Source organism: Emydura macquarii, unplaced genomic scaffold, assembly GCF_026122565.2.
Source record: "Emydura macquarii macquarii isolate MOO-44397 ecotype Brisbane River unplaced genomic scaffold, CSIRO-AGI_Emac_v2 contig_554, whole genome shotgun sequence".
NCBI lineage: Eukaryota > Metazoa > Chordata > Testudines > Chelidae > Emydura > Emydura macquarii.
The window spans coordinates 6,941,327-6,952,431 of NW_027130691.1; the positions used below are offsets into that span (position 1 = coordinate 6,941,327).

An 11,105-nucleotide genomic window follows, 5' to 3' on the forward strand; every position below is an offset into this window, starting at 1 on the left:
TAAAATGTAGGTTTATTTCAAAAGCAGCTACATTAAAAGAGTGCAGTTCCCAGTTCAGAGATATCACCAGTTTGCCCAGCACACGCATAAGGGTTGGTGCTGAGAGCAGAATGTACCCTGGATGTTGAAACGCCCTCTCATCTCTAGGGGTGGAAATATCCCTGCTCAGGATTGAGTCACGTCGGTGAAGCTTGCCCTGATGCTGAGCCAGAGGATGAAAGGGCTGTCAGCTGGGACACGGTTCACCAGCACTAAGTGAATGCAAGGCCCTGTCGGATCAGTTCTCTGCTGAAGCCACGTGCCGTGCTGTCCCCTCGCCCCATTTCGGGCAGCCAGGCTGCCCAGGCACGGTTGGGTCCATAACCCCAACGGCGAAGGACACGGGCTGATGGCCTTCGTGTATGTGGATAGTTTAAAACACAGAGGCCAAAGCTGGGCAAGAGGAACCTGAGCTGTGGGAAGAGCCCGGGCCAAGCGCGGTGTGTGTGACCGGAGCGCTGGTCTCTCTCACCAGGGGAAGGTGGCCCAACAGGAGATACCACTTCACCCATCGCCACCCACTGCAGTGACCCCGCCGCCCCCCACCCAGCCCGTCTCCTCCCGACTGCAGCCCCCTGGCCAGGCTCTGACCGACACCAGGGCTCCCCATCACCCAGAGGGAGACTCCGCACCCTGCCATGGGCAGAGTCCACCAGGCCCAGGTCAAGGCCTCCCCCCCCCGCCCCAGGGCTGCCCCCAGCCGGCCTCAGCAGCGCTTCACATTCCACCAGGCTGCCGGGCCACCTCCCCCGGGCTGGCTGAGCCCCGCTCCCGCGGACTAGGCACAGCTGGGGGCGGAACCAATGTGCGCGGGGTCTGGGCTCCCTCCCGGCACCAGAGACCAGAGGACACACCGGAAGTGGGCGAGGCAACAACTGAAACCAACCGACCCGTCCCGCTCCCGTTGCCGCGCGGGCCCGTCCCGCCCCGCCGCGTTCCCGAGGGTCGCTCAGCAACAGACCCCCTGGGGCCGGGCCGGGCCATCCTGTCCCGTCCAGCGCGCGCGGGGCAGGTCGCTTGTTCGCGCCCCTCGGGGGTGAGTCCCTTACCTGCGGCGGCCTGTCGCTGTGCGGGAGGGGCCGGGCCGCGGGCGGGGGAGGGGAGCCAGCGGGCGGGATAGGGGGCGAGATGGGGTCCGCAAAGCTTCATGAGGCGGTCTCGTTGCGCATGCGCGGCACTGTGCGGGGGAGGGGGGGACACCCTATCTGGCAGGCGTGGCTGGAGACGGGGAGGGTTTTAAAGGGCCGGCCGTTCTCTGTTGGGCGGGGGCTGGGGGGGAGGGTCTTAAAGGGCCAGCACCCACCGTGTGTGAGTCTGGCTGGGTGGGGCTTTAGGCGCCCCAGCCATCTGCGAAATGGGCAGAGCAGCACTTCCTCGGCCTCGTCAATCACTGAGAGCGACAGCTGCAAAGCCGCAGGTAATCCCCTTGCTGCTGTTAAAGGGCCGGCCGGGGGCGTAACGCAGCACTGCTGAGCTGTCTGCTTGCGCAGGCCTTGCACGGCTCGTCCCACTGACCGTTGTGGCACTACCCTGGGAGTAGAGATCACCCCCTACGAAAGGCAGCAGGGTCGGGCTTCTGTGTTTCACTCCGCCTTGCGCACACGCTCTAGCGCCAGCTTCGCCACGTTCAATATAAAGGGCTGAAGAGAGAAATGAGGACATGTACGTAAGGCCTTGTCTACACTGCAAAGAGACGTTGACCTGTATGAGGCCGACTCGCAGCCATCGTATTAATTGCTGCGGTGACTGATGTCCACACGCCCCTCCTTGGGTCGGCGGTGTGCGACCCCACCAGTCTCTCAGCCCAGTCTCTCAGCTCCCTTGGCAGGCTCCCAGGCTTCTGGTGGGCTTCCCCCCCTTCTCGCCCCACTTCCAGACTGGAGTGGGGTCCAGCTACTCAGCTGGGCTCTGGCTTCCAGGTTTTCTTGTCAATTTAAGGGTGCCACTGGACTCCTGAAGTTGAGAAGAGTAACAGCGAATAGCCAATGTAAGGAACGCAGTGTCTACACTGACTCGCCGTTGCCCTAGCTACGCCGACATAAGCCCCCCACTTCTCGTGAGGTAGTTTTATGATGTCGGCGTAGCAGGGGAGTTACATAGGTGGAAGGAGCATTTCAATGTGTTCACCTCCACTGTTTTGTCGACAAAAGTCAGCTTTTTCTTGACAAAACTCTGTTGTGTAGACCAGCTGGCAGAGAGGAGAGAGGATCTCAACTGATATGTAAAAGGAGTGGGAGAGTTGGTGGAGGTATAGAACGGGGCAGAGGGAAAAAAGCTGATGTGTATGCGCAGCCTGTTTTAGGATACTGAGCAGTTTGGACTAATCAATTTCTGCAAGGGTAGTCACTTTGAAATAAATCTGCTTCCATTGTTTTAAGCTGAGACCTGTAGGGGTGGCTGGTGTGTTGAACAGACACTAAACGAGGACAGGAAAGATTTTCACCATTATCGAGCTCTGTCTGCACATGCGCCATTACAACTTGAGGCTCGTGAGCTGCAAGTGCCTCTTTCATGTGTCTCCTGCAGCTCTTTGCAGCACATGATATTAAAACACTGTGATTTAATTATTAACCAATCAGGATGCTTTTACTATGTTATTAACCACTTGTCGTGATACAATAGTAATATTTGGTCATTCATTTTGCTGTGAGAATAACATAGTAAATGAAACAATGAATTCACCCCACGGTGGCACTCTTGGGTAATGTTGATCGGTAATTTGGCTCCTAAACCGTGGAGGCGTGACTGTCACTGGTCTAGGATCTAGTGACTTGTTTTCTAGCACGATGTGTCTAAAGATTCCATTCTGGCTCTTGAGACTTACTGAGACCTGGCAGCAGCTGGGAAAACATTGTCAGTCATTTTGTTTGAAAAGGTCATTAGCCTGATTCAGACTCCAAAACAAAAAAAAGACATCCAGCTTCTCTAGCAAGCCCTGGAAAAATTGCGCTCATTATTTTCCTCATATATCCAAGGGCAAAACCAAATGCAGTTTTAGAAAGGAAGGGCAGTGTTTAATGTCAGCATTCATTTACATTCACACAGGCCAGAGAGAGAGAGATGCAATCATTCTTGTGGAATCAGCTACTGCACAGTGGTCCACACTAGCTAATTTTACAGGCTTGTGTCTATGCCGTTGTGTATCTGAGATCAGAATAGTGCTTCTAGGGCTATCTGGGTCTTCAAGGACCTAGTGAGAAAGATTTCTGTATATGTATATGTACAGTGTGTGTGTATTAATGGATCTAATTCCTTGCAGTCTTACTGCGTGTCTTTAAAGCAAATCTTTTGTTGCTTTTTACTGAGGTTTTCATTTGTAAGTCAATCAACTTCTGATTCACTTGTGTGTGTCTTGAATTATCTAATTTTGAATTTCTGTGCGGTAGAGACATGATTAATATATTAGCCAGGAATAACGGGTATGAGAGAGCTTTTCCCAGCTACAGTTATGTTGATGATGCCAGTTGTTTGTTTGTTTTTTAAATGAATGTGAGCTTGTATCTAACCATAGATTGGATTGCCCTAATATTCCACTGGCAGTGTGTTGGACTGATTGAAAAAGATGCCCATTCAGCATGTAATCTGTTTTATAAACGTAAATTGAAATATTAAAAATTCATTATTTTCCCCCTACCTAGCAGCTGTTCTCAGCATTTCCACTAATGGGGTAATTGAGTCTTCTTTGTTCAGTTCTGAATGGAAATTTGAATGCTGCTGACCGTTGTGGTAGTATTCATTGTGCAATGTATGGGCCATTAAGAACACACCTGCACTCCTGCTAACAGTACTGGGGCTGATACACAGGCACTGATTTGAAAGTAGAACCCCTAGCCCTTAACTCCTGGGAAGAATGATCACAGACTGTACAGTAATAAAGTGTATTATCACTGCCCTCTGCTGGATAGTCAGAGCTACGCAGTTGTGTGTCAGAGTAGATACTGCTGCCATTTAAAAGGAAGAGGGGGAAGAGAGCATGGCAGAAGTCTCATGCCAGATCTGATCAAAGATGGCTGTTTGGAAGGCACAGAAGAGTTGCCTAAAGAATGTTGTAGTGCAAAGAAAAACCATCATTTGAAAGATCCTCTCATGGAGTCCCCTCCCCTCTCAGCCCCTCACTTCTGTGTGTTGTATTTTGTGGACCACTGAGGCAACTGTTGTGTAACAGGGTAACCCTCTGGGCCGTTGTCAGAGATTTTCACCTAGTTGCAGGAGAAAGGTTGGCTGCAGGTTGAGTCTAATGTAATACACTAAACCTCTCTCCAGCAACTACTTAATGGACAAGCATAAGCTGGGTGCTTAACAAAGGCCAGCCTCCTGGTGCCGGGTGGGGCAGAACTGGAATTGCTGTGTGAGGGGGGCATTGAGACAGTCTCCTGAGATGGAAGGTGCCTGATCTCAGTTGTTTCACTGTCCTGTGTTAATACCACTAATGAAAGTAAAATGAATTGTTTAAAATAGGAATCAGTGCAGAATGGCGCACAGTCAGTCCAGGAAACGCTCGCGCAGCAGGAGTGAAAGCGATTCTCAAAGCAGGCAGGACAAAAAGAAGGAAAAGAAAAGAAGAAAAAGCAGTAAGGACTCAAAGAGGAGCAGCCTGTCTCCTCCAAAAAAGAAGGAATCCAGCTCTCACGGACGCAGGTCGAGCTCAGCCTCTACTAAAGAAGGTAAGGGCGGGTGGGTGTGATAGCTACTGCTGAAGGCTGATTTCTCCTGTGGTTCTGGGAGCCGCCAGGAGGCATATGTACAGTGAGTGCCATTGTGGGAATACACAGTGCTTGTTCTTAGCTAAGTCAGTGACAATTAACTTCATACAATCATCTCAAGACACACTTCACACCCGTTACTCTTGTGTTCTGACATCTCTAGAGCCTTAAATATCTCCAGCATGCAGATCTTTTAGCACTGTGCCTGTCATAGCTCCGTTCAGGCGCCCCCTGTTGACCTCTCTGTGCGGGGAATCCAAGCCTCTGGGTCGCTCAATCCCTGGGTGGCCTTTACGGCCTGAATAGAGTCCAGCCCCTGTCCCAATCTTGGGATACCTAGGCACACAGTAGGGGTGCCTGAGTGGATCTGGTACAGTGCCCAGTTAGCCCCCTCCCACTGTGATAATGTAGTAGAAGTATTAGCCCAGTGGGATTTTGCTGAGGGATTAGTGTTTTGATTTGTTCAGTCTTCTGAGCAGCCCAACAAAGAACAAAACCAGAATGGTGGAGTGGTGTAGCTTGAAATGCAGAATGTGCCAGACTCCTTGGTAGCCATGGAGTGACTGTTCTCTGTAACCCACCTCCTTCTGAATGTATTGCAGAGAAAAAGAAGGCCAAAGACAAAAAGAAGAGAAAGGCAAGTACCTCCTCTTCTGAGACGGCAACTTCGTCTTCTGGGACTTCTTCCTCATCCTCCTCCAGCTCCTCTTCAGATGATTCGAGCGACAGTGAATCCAAACTGAAAAAGAGGAGACACAGCAAGAAGAAACGAACAAAGCAGAAAGACAAAAAGAGAAAGAAGAAAAAAATTAAAAAGAAACTGAAAAAGAAATCGAAGGACCGGCCAAAAGAGGAAAGAGCCATGGTGGAAGGGATGCCGGGCCCTTCGCTGGAGCAGTGGCAGAAAGACTCTTTGGTGGAACCTGGCCCAGGTAATGTTCTTGTTTCCAGGTTTAAAAACCTCACACTTGCTCACTTACGGAGTAGAGAAGTGATGCACCATTTGAGAAAATCCATGCGACTCTTCCACCCATTCATGATTTAGCTCCTTTTAATGTCTCATCCCAGGATCATTAGAAATTGCATGATAAGGAAAACTGATAGCTGAACCCTGGATGCCTTTTCCTTCCTAATTTCAATAATTTAGCTTGAGCCACCATGAAGACACGAGGACCCAAATTGATGGTTTTGTTTGCAAGCTTGTTAAAAATGCATGTGATCTGGGAACCAATATTGAAAATGAAAGGATGTAACCAAACAACCTGCTTTGGATAAATGCATTTTGTCCAGCCTTCCCCAGGGATTTACCCATTTCTGTCTTAAATTTACAAATTATCTAAAGCCTTCTTACTATTAAAGGGAAAGCGCCAATGAGGGGGATAAACAAACAAGGTAGAATAGTATTTGAAAGGAAAATGTTCCGAGCAGAAGTGCTAGTCTGAGGGTTTTCAGTGACAGGTGAAGGGTTAAATGTCTGTAGTGTAGTAGTCAGAGAAAGGACGGAGCCAGGATGCCTGGGTTCTATTCTCATCTCTGCGTTTGGACCAGAGGTGAGATTTTCAGAAGTGCTCAGCATTGGTCTAACTTTGCTTCCTCTGAAATCAATGGGAATTTTTATCGCTGACTTCAGTGGGAGGCGTGTCAGGCTAACGCTGAGTGCTTCTGAAAATCTTGCCCAGCATGACTTTGGGCAAATCACTTTAGCTTTTCTGTGTGCCTTGGTTTACACCTTAAAATAGAGATAGCAATACCCTCCTCCTCCTCCGAGGGGCAGTGTGAGGCTCACATTGTTCAAGCCCTGTGGGGTCGGTGGCTCTTTGGGGGGCGCACTGCATAGAGTGGCGCTCTCTATCAATTGTAAGGCCCTCTGCTGCGTGAACCTCTGATAGAAGACAGACCTGTATGTGCACGTTCTTATTCGATTATCTCACTGAGGTTTGCATTCCAGTTTTGACAGATGAACAAAAATCCCGCATCCAGGCTATGAAGCCAATGACGAAAGAAGAATGGGACGCAAGGCAAAGTGTCATAAGAAAAGTGGTGGATCCTGAAACGGGAAGAACAAGGTACAGTCCCATGAATTAAAGAGGGTCCTGAAACAGTAGCCTACAGACAATGCCGTCTGAGAGCATTGGAAGAGGCATGTTTTCCATAGTTACAAGAATTCTAGGGGCCAGATTCCTCAGCTGATGCACATAAGCATAGCTCTGTTAAAGTCTATGGAGCTCGTAGACTTACACCAGCTGAAGTGTAAGTGTAGTAGATAATGTCGATATAAATTAATCATAGTTAGTTCAGCATATCCCCTCTGGGTATATTTTAGGATGAATCACCTGTATTGCAATAGTGCCCAAAATGTGCTGGGTAGTGTGCACTCACCTTGGAAGACACAGTCCCTGCCCCAAAGAGCTGACAATCTGCAGAGTTTCTGAACAGTGGACAAGAATGCACCAATGTTTTATATTTAAACCAGTGAAACAGTCTGGTTTCCTAGCAGTGTACGTGGGTGGAGAGTGATGGGGTAGCAGCTCCCTTTAGGCTTTTCCAAAGAGAGGCAGAAGCATGTGCAGGTTTAGTAACAGCTCCTTGCTGTCAGTAAAAGCAGGGTTCTCTCTAAATCCCTCATCGCCCCTCCAGAGGTGGTCACTCTCAGCAGCCACCTTTCGAGCCATCGTTACCTTGCGGTTACTCACTAGACTCCTAGTGTGAAAGCTGAACACCGTGACCAATGGGGCCAGCTTGAGATTTAAAGCATTCTGGGCCAGCAAATAAAGATATAAATAAATCTATAAATCACGTTGGTCTCTGCTCGACTAGCAGAGATGCTCAGCTCAAAGTACCAGGATTGAAGGAGGGATGGAGAAAAGGCTTGCCGTGCTTAGATAGACAGGCTGAGCCTATTATTGGTAGAAGATGCCAGGTAAGTGTCTGATCCTGCCAGGTGCTAAGCACCTCCTGTGTTGTGATGAATACCCTCTATTGCTAGTGAAATCAGCTGGAGTAGAGCACAGACAGCCTCGCAGAGCTGAGCCCATGATGAGCTGGGCTGTCAATACAAGATGTGGAATGTAGACAAGAGCAGCACCTATCCCAAGATCTGGTTGAAGCCTTGTTACCCAGGGTGGAGGATTCTTTCCTCCTTCCACAAAGGGGCAGATCAGTTTCCTCAAAATAAATGCAATTCTTAACTACGATGTGGGGATAAAATCTGAACCAGCAGATCTGGCTGGCAGTTCTGTGCTTTGCTGTTTTCCGACCTGTTAGACGTAGGTGGCAGCTGCTGTTCTGGATGCTTGCCTGTCAAGTCTGAAGTGTCCAGTCCCTATTACAGACAGATCCTCTGGCTAGAGAGGTTTCTTTTCACAACTGGGGGGGCGATTGCTGCCCCTCTGTTCTAGGGGCCTGCAGGCCTGTAACCAAATTAGTGTTCAAAACCTGAGTAAACATGACCCCGTTTTTACTAAACTGCATCTGTACAGGGACTAGAAAACATCATGCTGAAGAAAAGTGTGTGAGACAAGCCAGTTCTTAAAATAGAAGGCAGCCAGCAGTGCTCAGGAAAGATGTTTGCATGAACGTCAGTTACTCATAAGGCACATAATAAAGACAGTTAAATTCCTCTTCTGCATTCAGAGGCTGAGCACGCCTTACGATTCTGCTACTGGCTTTGCTGGTTTGATACCATTCCCCTTCCCTAGCTCCCTTCCAATTCTATCACCAAACCGCAAATGCTTCTCCGATTACTAGCTGACCCAGCAACTTTGATGTGCAACAAGAGACTGGACTTAAACCTCTGCAGTGCCTCGACTCAGTCATAAAGGAATCTGTCTGCACATGTTAAATTTGAGAGTGGGAACAACAAACCTACATGCAGAGTTAAAGGGTAATGGGAGATTCTTTTTCCTTAGCATTTGTCTTCCCTGCAGCACACTAGCCTGATAAGCTTGATTTGCAACATTCCTGATCTCTAGGGAATGGTCAGTGTGGGCTGGGGCTTGCCTAAGGCACGGCAGTTCCATCCTAGCAACGCTGGGAGAGGAAGGTTGTTCCCAATGCATTCAGTATACAGCATCTGTCGCAGAAGTGTATTGAAGCAGGAGCTCGGGGGTTTTCATCCTGCAGGCAGCATACTGGAAAAGGCAGCAAAGGTTATTTAAACTAGGGTTGGCTAAAGCCAAATTCATGGGGTTCATGGAGCTACCCTCATCTTTAAAACAGAGATGACAGAATTACACCAGCCTGGAGAGTTGCTCCAGGTTTACACCAGATTGTCAGAGCAGCATCTGGCCCAAGCCCCAGCATGTGATGAGCCTTTTTACCACTATCTTTGGCACTGCAAAGTTGCCACCCTCCCAGTGATTGCGTGGGACACCGTGCTGCAGTCACCTAACTGTTCTAGAGCACATACTCGCTGCCGTCGAAGGTGCTACTGCTGTTAGCCATCAACAAGTCCAGCTTGTGGGACTTCTTTTGAGGCAAAATACTGTCTCCTTCAGCGTGAAAAAGCTGCATGGGTGCGTGAGGGAGGCGAACTAATCACTTCTGCCGTGGGACCAGACCCCCTCACTGAATGATGCCTTCTGCTGCCGGACAAACAAAGCAACGTGTTGCTTACAGTGGGTAACTGTAAGCTGGTCGACTTCACTGCTTGTGTTGCTGTGCTTCTGTTACAGGCTTATTAAGGGAGATGGAGAAGTACTAGAAGAAATTGTCACCAAAGACAGACACAAAGAGATTAACAAGGTAGACGACCTTTGTAATGAAAACACATTCTGTAACCAGCAAGCATGGGCTAGTGACTAGAACACAGGCCTGGGGGGCTGGAGAGCTGAGTTTTACTGACTCAATGCATGGCCTGGGAGAAATTGCAGCCTCTCTGGGTAATAAATTCTGCCTGGCCAGGGTGGAAGTGGGTTTGCTCACTCACATAGGCAGAGTCCTTTCAGCCTCTGGCAGGTGGCGGTATTGAAGCACCAAGCATGATTCTTTGGGAAGACTGGCCTGTAAGTGCCTGTTTGTCTGTTCTTCCACAGCAAGCCACCCGAGGGGATGGCCTCGCCTTCCAGCTGAGAACAGGGATGCTTCAGTGACAGTCCAGATTTCAAGTACATCAGGAAAGGTGGTTTTTTTCCTGCTCACTGAGACACTAGTTTGTCAAAGCAGGGAGCTCCCTCTTCTCCCTGCACTGACAAGACCTGGGTGAGACACAAGATCTTTACCCTGTGAACATTTGCTGTTCTGCTGGGTACAGCTTTTGCCTGGAGGAGGGAGTGACTTTGGTGACTCCTCCCCTTGAGCGAGGGCTTCTCTCCTGCCAGTCCATACAAAGTCCTTAAGACCTGCCCAACGTTGCTCTCAGTTTGGTCCCTTCTGAGGCCCATCTTCACTGCTGCCCAATGGTTGAGCAGATGATTTTCAGGCAGCCCACCTGTGAGCTCATGGTTGCTGCCCGTGTAATGACACTGAGCTCCCTGGAGGAGACAAACTGATCCAGCATGTTATCTTTACTACGCTTCCCTGATACCGGGGTGAATGCACAGGGATTCCCCTGAAACAAGAGGTCTCCTTGAATCATTTTTCATTAGCAGCAGCTATGTGCCCATTTGAGTTAATTTCTGCCCAGTGCTTACTTCAGCATCTGGTTAGATTGCCCAGTTGCACAGGAGTACCTTTACACTTACACATTTGTACATTGCCAAAGTGGTGCCCCTTCTTGCTTTGTCTGTCCAGGGAGCACTGATCTGTGCACAGGGTGCAAGGTGCAGTTTTGGTTTGTTAGTAAAATTGTTCTTTTCTAAAGCAAAAGAGCCAAGGAACACTCAGTCATCTGCTTTCCCACCCCCGCCACCCCTCCTTAACTCCGTAAATATGAAAACTTGTAAAAAAATAAACTGGTTCAAGAAATAACACGTGCTGCTGGACTGATTTATGCGCCAGTGTGAAGAGACGACAGGTGGCAATTACACAAACCAATCTGTCACCAGGAGACTGACAACATTTTGTGGGCGTGTTTGGTCAGGTGGTTAGGCTAATACTTGAAGCTTTAAAGCGAATGCTTGGCCCCTGCCCTCTATACCCACTGGCTGCTCAGGGACGCACAGTAGCTCAGATTTTTGACTGTATGCTACTGCAGCTACAGCTAGCAAAATCAAGACCTAGAAAAACCCCACGGGCTATCAGTACCACCCTGAACGCTGGTGACCTCCACTGACACCTCCTAGAAGATGCCTGCTTTACTCTTACCTTTGTGCCTTAGTCGTTTCTTTGGTCCCTTTACTCCACTCTCTTGAATGGATCCCACTGCAGATTTCTTCAGTCGTTTGTGCCTGATGCCCGCTGGTGGAAAGTCTTGTTCTGAACTGC

General features: G+C 49.2%; 1 protein-coding gene across 4 annotated transcripts; it reads left to right on the top strand.

Moving 5' to 3' along the window:
* The first annotated feature begins 881 nt into the window (after positions 1-881).
* Positions 882-10,265, top strand: ARL6IP4 (ADP ribosylation factor like GTPase 6 interacting protein 4). Of its 4 annotated transcripts, none has more exons than XM_067539644.1 (6): positions 882-1,075; positions 4,498-4,703; positions 5,345-5,674; positions 6,691-6,808; positions 9,416-9,485; positions 9,776-10,265. In XM_067539644.1, the coding sequence occupies exons 2-6, from the start codon at positions 4,511-4,513 to the stop codon at positions 9,830-9,832; spliced, it is 768 nt and encodes a 255-aa protein (XP_067395745.1). In that variant the 5' UTR covers positions 882-1,075; positions 4,498-4,510; the 3' UTR covers positions 9,833-10,265. The 4 variants fall into 4 exon arrangements, with proteins under 4 accessions (XP_067395745.1, XP_067395746.1, XP_067395747.1 ...); XM_067539645.1 differs by lacking the exon at positions 882-1,075 and adding an exon at positions 1,380-1,456; XM_067539643.1 differs by lacking the exon at positions 882-1,075 and adding an exon at positions 1,682-1,701.
* The last annotated feature ends 840 nt before the right edge of the window (positions 10,266-11,105 follow it).